Source organism: Echiichthys vipera (genome assembly GCF_963691815.1).
Source record: "Echiichthys vipera genome assembly, chromosome: X".
In the NCBI taxonomy this organism is placed as follows: Eukaryota; Metazoa; Chordata; class Actinopteri; order Perciformes; family Trachinidae; genus Echiichthys; species Echiichthys vipera.
Window position 1 is genome coordinate 22,173,012 of NC_139825.1, and position 18,718 is coordinate 22,191,729.

General features: G+C 41.6%; 2 protein-coding genes across 2 annotated transcripts in view; one reads left to right on the top strand and one right to left on the bottom strand.

Moving 5' to 3' along the window:
• Positions 1-18,718, top strand: part of syn2b (synapsin IIb) — a 90,719-nt gene that overhangs the window by 57,637 nt on the left and 14,364 nt on the right. The gene's annotated exons all lie outside the window — the stretch shown is intronic.
• On the bottom strand, positions 214-17,604 carry LOC310965367 (metalloproteinase inhibitor 4-like). The gene is made up of 6 exons (XM_083938920.1): positions 17,589-17,604; positions 17,072-17,363; positions 6,728-6,825; positions 3,219-3,333; positions 2,601-2,725; positions 214-2,270 (listed from the first exon to the last, which is right to left on the bottom strand). Exons 2-6 carry the CDS (start codon positions 17,208-17,210, stop codon positions 2,073-2,075), a joined length of 675 nt encoding a protein of 224 aa, XP_083795046.1. The 5' UTR covers positions 17,211-17,363; positions 17,589-17,604; the 3' UTR covers positions 214-2,072.

Sequence of the window (18,718 nt, forward strand, 5' to 3'; positions counted from 1 at the left end):
GAAATATTTACTTTGTTTTGGAGGCACCAGAGTGCTTTTTCATTACTACTCTGACTTGTTGGAGATATTCTGTAACAACAGCACCCCTTTGAAAAGCTCTGTCACCTGTCTTATTTGCTGACATTTTGATTACTAAAGAGAAAAAGAAAAAAGAGTCAGTGTCACACTATTACATTGAGACATTTTATTTACAATCTTTTTTGGTACATGGAAATAGAAAACTCTATATAGACAGAAAAAGAAACATAAATACAACCCAAACAGTTCTTTCAGTATAAAACAAAAATGAAATTGTTTGATAATGCTTCACTAAAGCCATACAGTTATTCAGCCTTATTATCATATCATGTCATGAAAGTCTACTTTAAAGGAGCTGTACTTGAAATACTGAACTCACAGTTCCCCAGTACATGAAATACTGTCGTTTTTAATTGCCATGTGCACTAACATGCACGTGTGGAAGGAGCAGCTATCAAAACAAACCACAAAGAAACTCAGATTAGAACACACAGAGGGAGAGATGTTCTGCTCAGGACTCCATTACTGCACTATATCGTTACATAGCAAATATTTGTTTGCTGCTGTAGACCTTTTAAATGGTATTCCATTGCTAGGCAACAGCCTTGGTCCTTGTTAACTTCCTCTCAGCTGATGTCGTTCAAATTCACTGCAACAAGAAATGAACTTGGACACATTTAAAATGTTTATGTTTACAACTTTGAAAGGTCCATATTAATGTTCTGAATGTTGAGTACAGCTCCTTTCATTATTAACATGTTTCAGAATAATATGTTTCAAACAAATCAGGAAAATTACGCGGCACTGCATTGTGCTGCTTTGATTTAAATATGTTATTGTGACCCTAATATGATCTTTAAAAAATGGCTCATGCATGAAGATGGCAAGTTATAATGCATTTTAATCCATATGACTTCAGTGAAGTAATCCAGTAACAAGACAGGGGCCAATTCAGATTTGGGTCTTTTAATAAATGTTCAGTCATTATATTAAATAATGCCTATAAAACAACAATTAAATCACTAATCATAGGTCATTCACAACTATAATATTATTTATCTTTCTGTTGGTTAACATCTTGTGCCAAAGTTTTTATTATCTTTTCTGGAACTTGAACATTGAGGAGAATCTACTTCCTGTCTTTGAGCAGTTAAAAAAACAGTGAATTGAACCTTGTCCTGTTACGTAATTTCCTCTAAAGAGAGGTGGCTTGGCTTCTACAGGTGGCCGTGCTGTTGTTAAAGCGCTGGATTAGATATTTGGCACAGGTAATAGTACAACCAAGGAAACTAAACACACAAAACCACAAGATAACAACTTCTATGCTATTAGAAGAGATTCGGTTAGCCTTTAAAATGTTAAATTTCACGCAAGTACAATATTTACATGCTCAGCAATTTTAGAGTATAAACTGTGATGATTTAGATGAACACGAACTATGGTCATATATAATTAATGTGTCAGATTTTGTCAAAATATAATCAATTGGGGAATGCCTTGTTGCCTTGCTCTTGCTAAATGTATATATACAAAGTATTTTCATTTGCATGGGACAGATATTTGATAATTATATAAAGGTAAAAATTCAACACCAGAATGTGTGGGGAAAGGTGGCCATGCTACTAGCTGCAAAACGTTTGTGCAATGCAGGATCGTGGCAGAGGTTGGCAGTAAATGTCCAACTTAAATACTTTAAGTAAATGCAAAACCTAAGTGACTACAGTTATGCATGAACCAAAATGAGGTCTTCAATATTTGTCAAGGTTATGCATTTACCATAAAGCCATCAGTGTGTGAGAGCAAGAAACAAAAGTCAGAGGAATGTTGAAAGCCCCTGCAGTTTACAAAGATTTCTTCCATCCTAGCATTGCTGTAGCAACCACCTGAACTCTGCTAACAGAAGCTCAGCGTTGGGATAAAATCAGCCACTTTTTCAATAAAATCATTTGCTACTCTGCATGCCAAATTTGAGCTACATAAGCAAAAGCAGGAAATGTTTCTCAGGACTTTGCTGGAGTGAAATGGAATAGAATGAAGAATATCAGAATTACAGGTCAAGGGTCAGCCATGTCCAGGAAGTCTTTCTCAGGTGGAGGTCCACCCCGGTACCAGCTACAGGTTGTGTCAGAGCGGCGGATACAGGAATACTGTCGAGCCTGCTCCCCATTTAGGCTGTTATCCAGCAGCCAGTCAGTCCACAAGCACTCGTTTTCTCCTGTAGACGCACACGGGACCGTGTAACAAGTGTTGATCTGTGGGGACGAGAGTTTTTGAGTCATGGGTTTACTCACTCACTCATCTCATAAATTGTCCCTGAAGCTGTACTCCCATGTGTTATGCATAGGGGTAAAAGTTGGAGAAAAACTGGAGTGTCTCTTTAAACACATGATGCTATGAACAAGTACTGATTGGAAAATCAAAGGAACTTGGAACTCTTTGTACTGAAATGGGAAGAAAGTAAGGGATGAGAAACGTGACCTCTTATTTATCTGCTGTTTGTTTCCGGAGGAGTCTCTAGGACAGATAGATGAGTGGGACAAAGACAAATACGTATGAATAGAGAACAAACAGTCCTTACTCACTCTGCATTCACAGCCCATCTGGTATTTGTAGTTGAGATTCTTCTTCTGTGACAATGATAAGTTGTCCCAAGACTCCACTAGGTCGCACTGGCCAATAGAAATTCTCCCGTCACTCCACATACTTCCTGTTTAGTGACATCACAACACCATTGAAAAGGTCCTTCTGCATTCACCAAATAAAGTTATGTTGCTGTATTTAAGCCTTAGCCTTAGGTATTATTATTTAATAGCAAATGTTAGTTCACAGCTAATAGAATTCAAGTTGAGTAACTGTGACTCCCATAAACACTTCCAAAATGTTTACAATGTTTACACATTAAAATAAATTTTCAGAAATACACATTTTTGATACATTTCTCATAGTTTTTTAGATTTTGTAACGTTTGGACTGAGTTAGCATAGCCATTCCCTGTTTCCAGTCTTTATGCTAAGCTAAGCTAACCATTTGCTGGCTGTAGCCTTGTATTTATCATACAGACATGAAAGGTGCATCGACTCTCCCATCTTTTTCTTAGCAGAATATAAAGCTAATAAACATATTTCCCCAAAATTTTAGACTTCCTGTTGCGTTTTCTTACTAAAACTGCAATATAAAAAATTGAGCATTGCCAACTGTACCTGAGAGCAAATATCCTGCTTTATTGTTGGAGTCCAGTTTGACTCCACACAGTGAGGAGAAGACTGGAGTGTACACATACTGGATGTCCTTGGCCTTGTCAAAACCTTTAAACATCTGGACACAGAAAAATACATGGGGAAGAGAGTGCAGATGAACAAGGGAAGGTATAAACCTGGCTTAATATAAGTTAAATACACTTATGTAAATACACATTCAAATGCTGTAAATTGGTTATCATTTATTCAGCCATAACAACACTGCATAGACATAGCTTGTTGTGCATACTTACTGTACCAGTATTCCTTTTATTATTCATATTTAATGCTTTTTTTTTTTTTTTTTGCTTAAGGTAAAACATGTACTAGAAGATTCTGTAAACACAGTCCTTGTATTCATAAGCAAACCTGGCCAGTAAAATTGATTCTGATTCTGATCATCTCATCTCATCTTCAACCGCTTATCCGGGGTCGGGTCGCGGGGGCAGCAGCTTTAGCAGGGGAACCCAAACTTCCCTTTCCTGGGCAACATTAACCAGCTCTAACTGGGGGATCCCGAGGCGTTCCCAGGCCAGTGTGGAGATGTAATCTCTCCACCTAGTCCTGGGTCTTCCCCGAGGCCTCCTCCCAGCTGGACGTGCCTGGAACACCTCCCTAGGGAGGCGCCCAGGGGGCATCCTTACTAGATGCCCGAAACCACCTCAACTAGCTCCTTTCAACTCAAAGGAGCAGCGGCTTTACTCCGAGTTCCTCACGGATGGCTGAACTTCTCACCCTATCTCTAAGGGAGACTCCAGCCACCTTCCTGAGAAAACCCATTTCGGCCGCTTGTACCCGCGACCTCGTTCTTTCAGTCATGACCCAGCTTTCATGACCATAGGGGAGGGTAGGAACGAAAATTGACCAGTAGATCGAGAGCTCTGCCTTCCGGCTCAGCTCTCTTTTCGTCACAACGGTGCGGTAGAGCGTCTGCAACACCGCCCCCGCTGCTCCGATTTTCCGGGCAAACTCACGCTCCATCATCCCCTCACTCGTGAACATGATCCAGAGGTACTTGAACTCCTTCACTTGGGGTAAGGACTCATTTCCTACCTGGAGTAAGCAATCCACCGGTTTCCTGCTGACAGCCATGGCCTCAGATTTAGAGGTGCTGATCCTCATCCCAGCCATTTCACACTTGGCTGCAAACCGATCCAGTGAGTGCTGAAGGTCACTGACCGACGATGCCATCAGAACCACGTCATCTGCAAAAAGCAGAGACGAGATCCTCAGCCCACCGAACTGCAACCCCTCCCCACCACGACTACGTCTCGATATCCTGTCCATGAAAATCTATCTAGGATCAATCTAGTATTGGTGACAAAGCGCACCCCTGGCGGAGGCCAACCCCCACCGGGAACGAATCTGACTTATTGCAGAGGATCCGGGCACAGGTCCTGCTTTGAGTGTACAGAGATTGGATGGCCCACAGAAGTGACCCCCTCAGCCCATTATCCCGCAGCACCTCCCACAGTATCTCCCGAGGGACCCGGTCATATGCCTTCTCCAGATCCACAAAGCACATGTAGACAGGATGGGCATACTCCCAGGCCCCCTCAAGGATACTTGTGAGAGTGAAGAACTGGTCCGTTGTTCCACGTCCAGGACGGAATCCGCATTGTTCCTCTTCAATCTGAGGTTCGACTATTGGACAAACCCTCCTTTCCAGCACCTTGGAGTAGACTTTACCAGGGAGGCTGAGTAGTGTGATACCCCTGCAATTGGCACACACCCTCTGGTCCCCCTTTTTAAATAGGGGAACCACCACACCGGTCTGCCACTCCCTTGGCACTGTCCCAGACTTCCAAGAATGTTGAAGAGACGTGTCAACCAAGACAGCCCCTCCAAACCCAAAGCTTTCAGCATTTCTAGACAAATCTCATCAATCCCTGGGGCTTTGCCACTGTGGAGTTGTTTGATTACCTCAGTGACCTCTGCCAGAGATATTGACAATAATTCCCCATCAGCCTCCAGCTCTGCCTCTACAAAAGAGGGCGTGTTAGTCAGATTAAGGAGTTCCTTAAAGTGCTCCTTCCACCGCCCGATGACCTCATCAGCTAAGGTCACCAGTGTCCCATCCTTACTGTAAACAGCTTGGACGGTTCCCCGTTTCCCCCTCCTGAGGTGTTGAATGGTTTTCAAGAAGCACCTTGGTGCCGTCCGAAAGTCCTTCTCCATGACTTCTCCGAACTCCTCCCACACCCACTGCTTTGCCTCTGACACAGCAGAGGCTGCAGCCCTTCTGACCTGTGGGTACCTTGCAACTGCCTCCAGAGTCTTCTGGGATAACATATCCCGGAAGGACTCCTTCTTCAGTTGAACAGCTTCCCTGACCACCAGTGTCCACCACGGTGTTCGAGGGTTACCGCCCCTTGAGGCACCTAAGACCTTGAGGCCACAGCTCACGGGCGCAGCTTCAGCAATGGAAGCTTTGAACATGGAAGCTTTGCCCACGCCAGTTCAATGCCCCCAACCTCCACAGGGATGCCAGAAAAGCTCCGCCGGAGGTGTGAGTTGAAGATCTCTCGGACAGATGCCTCCTCCAGACGTTCCCAGTTCACCTGCACTACTCGTTTGGGCTTACCTGGTCTGTCCAGAATCTTCCCCCATCCTCTGACCCAACTCATCACCAGATGGCGAGCAGTTGACATCTCTGCCCCTCTCTTCACTCGAGTGTCCAAAACATACGGCCTCAGATCAAATGATACGATCACAAAATCGATCATCGACTTTTGGCCTAGGGTGCTCTGGTACCACGTACACTTATGAGCATCCTTATGTTTGAACACATTGTTAGTTATAGACAATCCGTGACTAGCACAGAAGTCTAATAACAGACGACCGCTCGGATTTAGATCAGGGAGGCCGTTCCTCCCAGTCACGCCTCTCCAGGTGTCTCCATCATTTCCCACGTGGGCGTTGAAGTCTCCCAGCAGAACTACAGAGTCCCCTACTGGAGCCCCATGCAGGACTCCATTCAGGTTCTCCAAGAAGGCAGAATACTCTGTACTGCTGTTCGGTGCACATGCACAAACAACAGTCAGACCCCCCCCCCCCCCCCCCCCCCCTACCACCCGCAGGCGTAAGGAGGCTGCGGGTGGTTCCTCCTGCGAGTGGTGGGCCCACAGTCTCCAAAATATAACATACTGGGATGTAATGCCTCAGTCATAAAATAGATCAAGTAGATAGTCAACTCGTACTTGTAGAAATAAAACTAGTTATAAATAATTTAAAATTACATTTTAGATATTAAAACGTAAACGTATATTTGCACACGTTTGTTCCATTTGAACTTGACTGTTTCTGTGTGTTTGAATGTTGGCAACCAGAGACTAATCAGAATGTGTTTACTTTTCCTGACTATATGCAGCGAATACTTTTAATAAATATACAGCTACACACAGCAGCATAAACAGTAAAAATAATGTATGTCTGCAGCAGCAGCAGCTGTTACTGCTGTCCAGAGATCTCACCTTGATCATTTTGATTTCGTATTGGATCATCTTCATGTAAGGTGAGGAGCTGTTGCTAGGCGACACAATCTTCTCTCCGGAGATCTTTGCCCTTATCACTGTAAAGGGAAGGAAAAAACAGAAATAAAGGAGAGTTATGATTAATTGAAATGACAAATAAATGCAGAAGGCAAGAAAATGATGTGATTTATTTTTTAGAGACAATTGAAATTATTTTGAATTATGCATGTTTATGATCAATAAGTTAGACACTTTTTCCTTTTCTAGTTAATAGATTGATAGATAGATAGATAAATAGATAGATAGATAGATAGATCGATAGATAGATAGATAGATAGATAGATAGATAGATAGATAGATAGATAGATAGATCATTTCCCTTGTCTCTCGTCTTTCTCCCCACACAGACAGTGTAGCAATCCCTCTCAGTAGTGATACAGGATGTGTCCCTCCTCTCCTCTGGGAGGGAAATCAAAACCCACATAGAATAACAAGTAGCTCTCTGCTTGAAAACTCCCATTAACTGACTACACACACACACACACACACACACACACACACACACACACACACACACCCATTTATGTATACAGTATTAAACCACACACACACTTATTCAAAGCCAAACCATGTCTGGCCCAGAAGTGACTTCACATTATTTTATACTATAAATCAAGTAGAAGAGTAAAAGTAGCAGGATAATTGCTCTGTAGTTCTCAACAGGAAGGTAACAGTAAAGTTGTATAATTTTACAACCTCTCATTTAGAGACAAAATTCTCATTACATCTGAATTATTAATGTTACACATTTTACTCACACAGGCCCCAACATGCCGTTTACACTGCCAAATTAAAGTATTATTCCAGGTTTCATTGCAAAGAACCACTTTTTTTCCTTCCATCAAACCCATAAAATCTGCGCTTCTGCATGACTCATTATGTTAACTGCCAAATTAATGTCCCTGTTAGGGACATTGTTTTCACTAGCTACACTTCTAAGTATTCTCCTATTCATCAAAATCCTGATTTGAAAAAACATTTGTCATCAATTAATATAAGTAAATGGACAAATCTCGGTATAAAACAATTTAGAGATTTGTTTCTTAAAAACTTACAACTAAAATCATTTATTGACCTGAAAACTGAATATGGTGTCTCGAACACAGGTTACTTTAAATATCTACAGATTCGTAATGTTGCTGGATCACTAATCATAGATTACGCTTTGGATTATCAGAATTGGAGGATACATTAACTTCCTCAATTTCAATTAAAGGTAAAATTGGTGAAGTACATGGTATCTTATCTACAACAGGCCATTTGTGTTTTCTAACCTTATTAAATATATATATATATAAATAAATGGGAGAAGGACCTAGGGCTGCGTTTCTATGAAAATACTTGGTCGAACATTTGTGAAAGAATACATTTCCCATAGATGAGTAACAAAATCAAGGAAGCTAATTCAAAGTTAATTCATAAATTCTATCTCACCCCAATAAAGATGCATAAAATCTCAGAAGACAACTCATCAAAGTGTCTGGCACATGTTTTGGTACTGTGATGTACTGAAAGATTTCTGAAATTCTATTCATTCCTTTACTAAATCTGCTCAGGAAATGGAATTTGATTTAAACCCTTGTCTGTATTTACTAAATGACTCCCCAGATTTTCAGTTAGATAGAAAGAAATGTAGAACTTTAACGTATTTTGCAAAGAAATGTATATTACTTTATTGGAAAAATGACTCTCGGACAACTTTTAAGTTGTTTTTGGCTCAAGTGTCGCAATTCTTACCGAAAAACCAACTTTGGAAAAATTTAACCATGGTCACATTTTTAAGGACTTTTGGCTTTCATTGATTCGTCAAAAAAGGTTGTCAACACTGATTTTACAATAATGCTATGATGTTATGATATCAAATTATTTATTTATTATTTATTATTTGTATTATTTATTTTTGTTTTTTTGTTTGGTCTTATATTTTATTATTATTAGGAGGACTGTTATTGTTAGGATTGCTTTTCTTGTTTTTGCTTTGTTTTTTCTTTGTTTTTCCGTGTAAACATGGAGGCCTATGTATGCACATATACATGTATGTATGGGTTTATGTTGGTGGAGGCAAGGGATATACTGACATGTTGTGTACAGTGTCTTTGTTTGTTAATTGTCTACTCATCGCAAATAAAAAGATGATGAAAAAAAACAACATTTCCTTTGAACGGATAACACTGCTGTTGCTCTAACAATCAAACATAAATAAGTTTACTATAATAGCTTTTGCTCAGGTTATCAAAAAGTCCTACTATACAGTGACTTTAAATATCAATTAGACATCGACGATTAATTAAAATGAAAGAAAAGCAGTGGTACCACAGTAGAACAATGAAGAGTACTTATGAGAAAACAGTATTCTTAAAATTGTAGTAAGGGTGTAGTAAAACCAAAAATATAAGAGCAAAAGTTTAAAGAATGGATTAAATCGTCTGCTCTAACATGAGCTGCAAATGTTCGCATGTCTGGCTAACTAGATTACCATTTACAGCAGTAGGCTAGCATGGCAGTATGTTAAAGGTCAGGAAATCCCATACAACACTATATTGTGAATTCAAAGGTTAGAATTGTAAAAGCTTTTTTTCACGACAAGCTCATCCACTATGGGAGCCGGACCTGGAAAATACTTTAGAGTTAAGGACACAGTTTGCTGTTTTGCTTGTTCGATTTGGGGAAAGTTACACTGAAAGCAACTCAAGGCTAACTTGTTATCTGAGATAGTGATTAGTTGGCCAGTGGGATTGGTTACGCCCTAAACACCCTTTCTCTCATGACGTTAAAATTAAAACATTCTTCTTGAACTGACTCTACAGATTTTGTTGGGGATATTAACGTCTGTCGGCTTTGTGTGATGACGTTAAAGTTATGTTAGTTAGTCCACAGCCAATCGTTAGCTTTTTACTTATGATGATTGCGTTTGGGCTATAATTCTGAAATAATTAACATTGGCCTTTGTTGAGGAAAACATGGCGATGTATACTTCCAGGTTGGCCTACAAAAAAATATGTCATTCCTGCAGCACTCTATACTGGTGAATTTATGTATAATCAACAACATAGATGTAACATACTTGTTCATATCTTGTTTGACCTGGTAAGTGACGCAAATGTTGCAATAAGTTGCAAGTTGCCTGTAATGCCCATTAACTCTGAGTGAGATAGAAAAAGAGAAGGGAAGAAACTGATAAGAAAAAGTGAAAGAGCAGTTGATCTTTTATAACCGTGAAATAAAGAGAAATGCTACAGTATAAGAGAGGGAGAGAAAATGTGACCCAGCACTCCTTCTAACCCTCACCCTCTCACACAGCTATGCAAACCGCCCCCTTGTTTATGCTTTTCACCTCATCACATACCGACACAGCAGAGCTCAGTTTGTTTTGTGAAATTTGTTCAGAAGAAAAAAAAAACTTTTTTTCTTTGTCAAATACACATGAAGATATAAGGCAGCAGATGAGCAACTGTACAGACAGAAAGTTAATGATAACTTGTGTGAGTTAAATACTTTAATCGGAGTGCATCGCCCACGGCGAGCAGCTGGTCCAAGGACGTTCTTTTTGAAAATGTCAGAGCACAAGATGCTGGCACAGCATAACTTTGTTATACTTGAATCTTGTTTTGCATACTTCAAAGCATTAGGCTTAAATAGATCATTAAAGTAAATTAGTAAAAGTATTGTTGTAGGTGATAAAGTTATCAAAGGGAAGTAGAAATCATCTTGACATTATTTCAAAATGAAAAAAAATCGGGGGGAGAACAGGATAGTCTACAGAAGGATAGATTAAATGAAACTTTTCTCCTGACCGTTTGCATGAAACAAGTGGATACAATGTATAAAGATCTTTAATACCTTCACAATACTTTACAGTGTCTGAGCTGGCTGCAAGATCACTTACACACATGTAGCTGGGATGCAAAGAATTTGAGCTCAGTTTGATTAATAGGTTGGTACATTGGAACGTCATGGGTACATTTTCATTTTGAACCACTATGTTTATTTTAGAACAAGTTTGTAGTTTGAGATTGAGATTTTACATGCTAAACTTATGCTACATATTCACTGTTTAAAAATATTTAATAGTCCTAGTATAATAGGTTGTACAGTATAGTAGTTTTATGAAACACCAAACCACATTAAAATGCAGTTTAAAGGTTAAATTATCCTAATTTATAAGATTAAGTAGTTTGCTTTTGATACATTCTATCCATACTTTTGTACTTCAGTTCAGTATTATTCTATATATATTTCTTGTTACTTATTGGCCGATATAAACCACTATAACTTTCTGTGATCTGTGCAAAAGCTTGCAGTGTACTCCGTAAGAACTCTTGTTGAGTTGTCAAATAGCTTCGGAAACCCGCTATCCCCACACCTTTTCCGTATTGGATTAGCGTGTCCCATCCATAGAAATTAATCAATTAATTAATTTCTGTGGTCCTGTCTCTCTGTAACTTTCTGACTTTCAGTCCCACATCATACCGTGATTCGCCAGCCGTGCAGAGGTGAGAAAGTAAGCTGGGTTTGAACAACTCTTCCCACATACTAGTTCTGTTCCAGTATAATCCGCCCCTTATACTTGCTTATACATATTTTTTACTTTAAGTCTACTGAGGAAAAGAGTATCTTCCACCAATGGTTAATAGTTTTTTTTTTTTAAATGCAGCAAGTATTGTTTTTTATAGGCTGGGTTCACATTGCCTACTGAACACTAAGGTTGGACAGTTACCTTCCGGACATTATAGGTTTTGAGCAGTGACTGTACATTGTAATGACATTTATTGTCAAATTTACACAGAATAACTGTGCAGCAAAACTCATTATGTGTTGTCTCTTCCTAAAATGATTCTCTTGGCCCAGATTCTCTGAAATGTTTACCCCCCACCTCGGCATCTTTGAACTGTGCAGGCTAGGTTACCCACTAATTCAGTTGCTGCAGCTGTGTTATGACCAGGAATAAGGACAGGCACGCCTGCAGAGTGAAAGTGGCTGTGCATCTGCCTCACAGCTACATAACCAAAGAGAAATATTGCAAACTTGTACCATGAGAACTGATGTAGTAAGTAACTTCCCCCCTCTCTGATGAATCGGCACCCTTGTCATGCTCACAAAGCTGGACTGTCAGCGGGCTTTCACACTGATATTGTTAGTATGCAGACCATTAGACCAAGCCTATAGACATGGAAATGAAGTGGGGAGAGAGAGAGGAAAAGAAAGAGAGAGAGATGGAGTAGGCTGTGTTGGCATGGCTTGGCCCCTGTCCAACACACACACAAACACACACACACACACACACACACACACACACACACACACACACACACACACACACACACACACACACACACACTCCCCAAACACAATCGTACACACAGTCTCAAATACACAAACATGGAATCACCAAAGGTTTTTCCGGATGGGATATTACTCAGATGTACAGCTTTATTCAAAGGGCTCATCGACTCTGACAACACTGCCAGGTCAACTAAAGGCCACCACCAGCCTATGCTTAGAAAACAACCAGGACAGTCTAACAACAGATCCCACCAAATGAAAAGTTTTCTTAGACGTCCTTAGTGTAAGTGAGGGATTTTCCTTATTTGTTATTCATGGCTCTAAGGGGGTTGCATTATACCTGAAAGGGACCACTGACTCTTGTATCTATTCAGAGGTGGACTCATACATTAATAACTAAAACTAAAGCCCCTCCATAGTTACTGTTACTATGCCTGTCAAGCGTTCTGCTCCTGCCAAGTACATACACAATTTACAGTGACTACGGTGGCAAACTTAACCACCTGTAATTTTTTGAAACAGTAGAAATGCAACCTTGACTTCATACAAAGGTAGACAGAAACAACTTCTTAATTCTAGCTACTTACCCTTTATTTTGCTGAAATGAAAACTGTCACTAGCATATTTTTATGTTTGCTAGCTAGCTAATTAATTATCATGAGCTCAATAAGTTGGCTGAAAACTCTGTGTCCAAGTGACTTGTTTTAAAACAGGAAGTCTGTAAATGAGGGCTATGCCTTTACGTCCTGTGGGCACACCACTCACAGGAGGAACCGCTGGGGTCGGGTGCGCTGCTGCATGGGTGGCAATGAAAGTGAGGGGCCTCAACGGACCAGACCCGGGCAGCAGAGGCTGGCTCCTGGTGAAGCGCTACCAGTTAGATCTGGTGGGGCTTACCTCCACGCACAGTCTTGGTTCTGCAATCGTTCTCCTGGATAGGGGTTGGACCCTATTCTTCTCTGGAGTTGCCCAGGGTGTGAGACGCCGGGCGGGTGTGGGGATACTCACAAACCCCCGGCTGAGTGCCGCGGTGTTGGATTTCACCCCGGTGGACGAGAGGGTCGCCTCCTTACGCCTCCAGAGCACCCTAGGCCAAAGGTCGATGATCGATTTTGTGATTGTATCATCTGATCTGAGGCCGTATGTTTTGGACACTGGAGTGAAGAGAGGGGCAGAGATTTCAACTGATAACCATCTGGTGATGAGTGGGGTCAGAGGATGGGGGAAGATTCTTGACAGACCGGGTAAGCCCAAACGGGTAGTGCGGGTGAACTGGGAACGTCTGGAGGAGGCCCCTATTCGAGAGATCTTCAATTCACACCCAAGCGGAGCTTTTCTGCCATCCCTGTGGAGGTTGGGGGCATTGAAATGGCGTGGGCAATGTTCAAAGCTTCCATTGCTGAAGCTGCGCTGGTGAGCTGTAGCCTCAAGGTCTTAAGTGCCTCAAGGGGCGGTAACCCTCGAACACCGGTTGTCACCGGTTGTCAGTGAAGCTGTCCGACTGAAGAAAGAGTAGTAGTAAGTAGAAGGACTCCGCAGGCAGTTGCAAGGTACCGACAGGCTCGAAGGGCTGCAGCCTCTGCCGTGTCAGGGGCAAAGCAGATGGTTTTGGAGAAGTTCGGCACCTTAGGAGGGGGAAACGGGGAACCGTCCAAGCTGTTTACAGTAAGGATGGGACACTGGTGACCTCAGCTGATGAGGTAATCGGGCAGTGGAAGGAGCACTTTGAGGAACTCCTTAATCTGACTAACACGCCCTCTTTTGTAGAGGCAGAGCTGGAGGCTGATGGGTAATTATTGTCAATATCTCTGGCGGAAGTCACTGAGGTAGTCAAACAACTCCACAGTGGCAAAGCCCCAGGCATTGATGAGATTTGTCTAGAAATGCTGAAAGCTTTGGGTTAAGAGGGGCTGTCTTGGTTGACACGCCTCTTCAACATTGCGTGGAAGTCTGGGATAGTGCCAAGGGAGTGGCAGACCGGTGTGGTGGTTCCCCTGTTCAAAAGGGGGGACTAGAGGGTGTGTGCCAATTGCAGGGGTATCACACTACTCAGCCTCCCTGGTAAAGTCTACTCCAAGGTGCTGGAAAGGAGGGTTCGTCCTATAGTCGAACCTCAGATTGAAGAGGAACAATGCGGATTCCGTCCTCGACGTGGAACAACGGACCAGCTCTTCACTCCTGGAGGGGGCCTGGGAGTATGCCCAGTCTAGATGTGCTTTGTGTAACTGGAAAAGGGATATGACCGGGTCCCTGAGAGATACTGTGGGAGGTGCTGCGGGATAATGGGGTGAGGGGGTCACTTCTGAGGGCCATCCAATCTCAAAGCGAGAGCTGTGTCCGGATCCTCGGCAGAAAGTCGGATTCTTTCCTGGTGGGGGTTGGCCTCCGCCAGGGGTTCACTTTGTCACCATTCCTGTTTGGGATTTTCATGGATATCGAGGCGTAGTCATGGTGGGGAGGGGTTGCAGTTCGGTGGGCTGAGGATCTCGCCTTTACTTTTTGCAGATGAAATGGTCCTGATGGCATTGTTGGTCAGTGACCTTCAGCACTCACTGGATCGGTTCGCAGCCAAGTGTGAAACGGCTGTCCTTACCCCAAGTGAAGGAGTTTAAGTACCTCAGGATCATGTTCACGAGTGAGGGGACGATGGAGCGTGAGTTTGTTCGGAGAATCGGAGCAGTGGGGTGGTATTGCAGTCGCTCTACCGCACAGCTGTGACGAAAAGAGACCTGAGCCGGAAGGCAAAGCTCTCTCTCTACCAGTCAGTCTTCGTTCCTACCCTCACCTATGGTCATGAAAGCTGGGTCATGACCGAAAAAACGAGGTCGCGAGTACAAGCAGCCGAACTGGGTTTTCTCAGGTGGGTGGCTGGAGTCTCCCTTAGAGATAGGGTGAGAAGTTCGGCCATCCGTGAGGAACTCGTAGTAGAGCCAATTGAGCTGGTTCGGGCTTCTAGTAAGGATGCCCCCCGGGCGCCTCCCTAGGGAGGTGTTCCAGGCACGTCCAGCTGGGAGGAGGCCTTGGGGAAGACCCAGGACTAGGTGGAGAGATTATATCTCCACACTGGCCTGGGAACGCCTCGGGATCCCCCAGTTAGAGCTGGTTAAGGTGGCCCGGGAAAGGGAAGTTTGGGGTTCCCTGCTAGAGCTGCTGCCCCCGTGACCCGATCCCGGAGTCGTGGTTGAAGATTAGTGAGTGAGTGAGTGGGCTATGTCTTTAATGTGCTATCTTGGGTAATGATTGTGCTGAGTCTTCTGAAGTTATCAGTTATCTTTTTCCAGACCAGTACGGGGCTGCTTTACATTTATCTCGGATAACAGCATCCCAAACCGACTTCCACACAAGGGCTACATTTTTGATTTTTGTCTTTGAGCTCCTATTTATGTTATGAAAGATGATATATAAATATAATTATTATTATTTTTGGAAAGGATAAAATAAAAAGACACAGTCCTCCACTCTCAGAGTATTGCCACAACCCCAACCAGACCTACTGTTAAAAGTTAAATTTGCTAAGCCATGATTGGACGATTGGGTAGGGGCTTAGCAAATGGTCAATTGGAATCCATTTGATCCAGTGGTTCAGATGGACACAAACAGAGAAAAGTGGTTCAACATGTAATGCATTATTCTGTAACATATTTTTTTCAGTAATTACAGTCTTTCAGTATTGGCTACATGAGAATAATTATGTAGAATTGATTAATAATATAATTTTTATGTGATCAAGAAGAATAACAGAACAAAAGACCATAACATAGTTATAAAACTGGATACCAGTGTAGACTAGAAAAAAATAGATTGAGACCTGGGTCAGGTCTGTTCCAGTTCAACTCATCAGGACTTTGCAATGTCAGGCCTGTATGAAAACCTCAATTTTTTTCAGTTGGAGAAAACAGAACAATCATACAGGACCTCAACCTCACTCTTTGATGACACACTTCATATGTAAAGCTCTGTCCTAAAACACTGTCCCGGATACTCTCATTGTGTTAACAATGACCCAGATCTGATTAGGCTTTATGGCAGTTTTGAAAACAGGTCTCAGCCTCCATTTCAGACTCTTTTTTTCCAGAGTATTTGAGGGAGATGACCCTGTATAAACCCAAAGACAAACAGACCACTTACAAAAACAAGACTATTACCGAATAAGTAATAATACTGTAAAAGCAATTTCTTTGTCTACTTTCTCTATCTCTCTGTCACTCTCCTCTGCTGGAGTGTAACCTTTGACAGAAACACATACTCCAGCTTTCCACAATCTAGAGCCAAGTGCTCAAAGTCAGAGAAGAGTGTTGGTTTTGGCCTGTGCTTAGACAAGAAAGAACTGGATGAAGCGGAGGCGTCAGAGAGAGAGAGAGGCAGACAACCCACCAGACAGACAGACAGATTGATAGAAAATAGGCCGGAACCACTTGGCCCTGGCTGTCTTTTTTTTTAACGTTTAAAAAAAACAACAATGTGATTGAGGGCAAGAAGACTAAGTTATTTAACTACCAAAAACAAATAATCAAATAATTGCAGGGTTGATGGTGTATTCATCCTGGTATATTAGAAAAAGAAAGGCTAATCTGAGAAACAACCATGTGTGTGCATGTCATTTTAAGAATATTGTTCACTTATATATAATATTAATCCAATAACCAGTCGATTTTTATATAGTTATTTAATAACTTAGACTGCTCTTTTTTTCTTTATAAAACTAATCATCTAATATCTGATAAAATATAATTGTCATGAAAAGCTCAGCAATGAAGTTATATAGTTCTTAGTTCTTATCACAGTAGGTTTTTACATTGTGAACTGGATTTTTTTGTGTCCCTTAGTTAAGTTTGTAAATAAGCTAAATCGTCTATTAGTCACTTAAGAAGGAAGGCCATTCCTTAAAATTTAAAACCATGCACTCCCTTTCAAATTATTGCATTCAGTGAGTTTTTCCACTATCAATAAATGCAGAAGCTGCTATTTATCAACTCAGTAGATCTTCAGTTATCAACTCACCGATCTCAGCACTGCAAAATAGCTGCTGTGGATGTGCTGGGTGGCAGCTACATCCCTCCACAACTTCCTCCATGCCTGCTCCAAGCAAAAGGAGCACCCAGAGCCCCAGACACGCACTCCGCTCCTGGGACATAGCCATGATGCCTCTGACCGCTCCACCACTGAATGAACACTCGGCAACCTCTTCTGATCCTATTTAGTTCCGTGGGAAAAGCAAATCAGGCAGCAACGACGGAAGGATGAGACAGTAGAGTAGAATTAGTAAGATGAGCACTGCTGAGCTGAAAGGGAGCTGTGGATGGAAATGTTTTCAAAAGTTTAAACCTCTGAATTCAAACTGGAGTAAATAACTGTTGAAGTTGAAGGAAGGCTGCTGCTGCCACTCTCTCTCTCTCTCTCTCTCTCTCTCTCTCTCTCTCTCTCTCTCTCTCTCTCTCTCTCTCTCTCTTTCTCTCTCTCTCTCTCTCTCTCTCTCTCTCTCTCTCCTTCTCTGTAGACAACACACAGAGAAACTTACAATAGTTGGATCCCCTCACACTCTGGTCTTGAATGCTGAGAGGGTCGCACACAGGGAGCCTCTTATGTACTCAACAATTTAGGGACAGCCTCCTCAAACGCAGGGAAAAAATGACGATCCTTTGCCTCTTCTTATACCCTCTTTTGATGTCCTCCCACCTCACCAATTGGCTACCGTAGGTGTATCCGTGCAGTTAGTCATGAACATTATGACAGACTAAAGTATTGTTGGACAGGTTTATTAGAAATTATCTTTACCCACCCAAACAATGCTTTTTAAATAATTTGATGATTAGTGGGTTTTTTTACAATGTGTGATCATCAGTGCAGCATCTGAGTCATAAATGTAAACCATAATCATCAGAATTACTGTTGATTAGTGTTCAGTTGTAGAGTGAAAGAACTGCTGTAGTGGTGGGAAATGGATCACAGCACTTCATGAATAATTTTGAATTAAAAGACATGTCAGCACATCTGAAAAGACAAGACAGAAAAGAATGAAAGTAAAATTTTAAAGAACAAATAGAAAAAGTTCCCTTTTAGTCGATTCACTTGGTACAACCTATTAGTATGGGATATCACCTCTATTCACATCTTTTAGGGCAGATGACGTGTGGTGACATCTGTGTGGCTTCATCTGTATATACACTGCCATAAAAGTGGCCAGAAAATTAATGCTAATGCTACTCTGTGCCTGCTGGTTGTATGAATAGGCAACTGTTTGCTGACATGTTTGATATGTATATAATATGATAATGTGATGATATGTATGTTGTATTAACTGCTTGTTGTAGTGCCCCAAAATGCACTAATGTCCAATACACCCGTAATAATAATAACAGTCAATTTAGTTAAGTGAAACATGACAAAATATCCTCCGGGAAGATCTATATAATTAGTTTTGCTGCAAAATATAAACTTAAAGAGGTACTGCACACTTGAACTTGTTTTTTGAGCTGGAAACGAAATAATTTGCCCTGTGATGAAACACATGAGTATTTCAGTGGTTTACAGGTCATTTTAATATCTACATTTCTTACCAAATTTACAAACATAATCATTCTATAGGTTAAAAATCGCTCAACATGCCATCATCAAGTTCAATGCAGAGTCCACCTGTTAGGACTTATC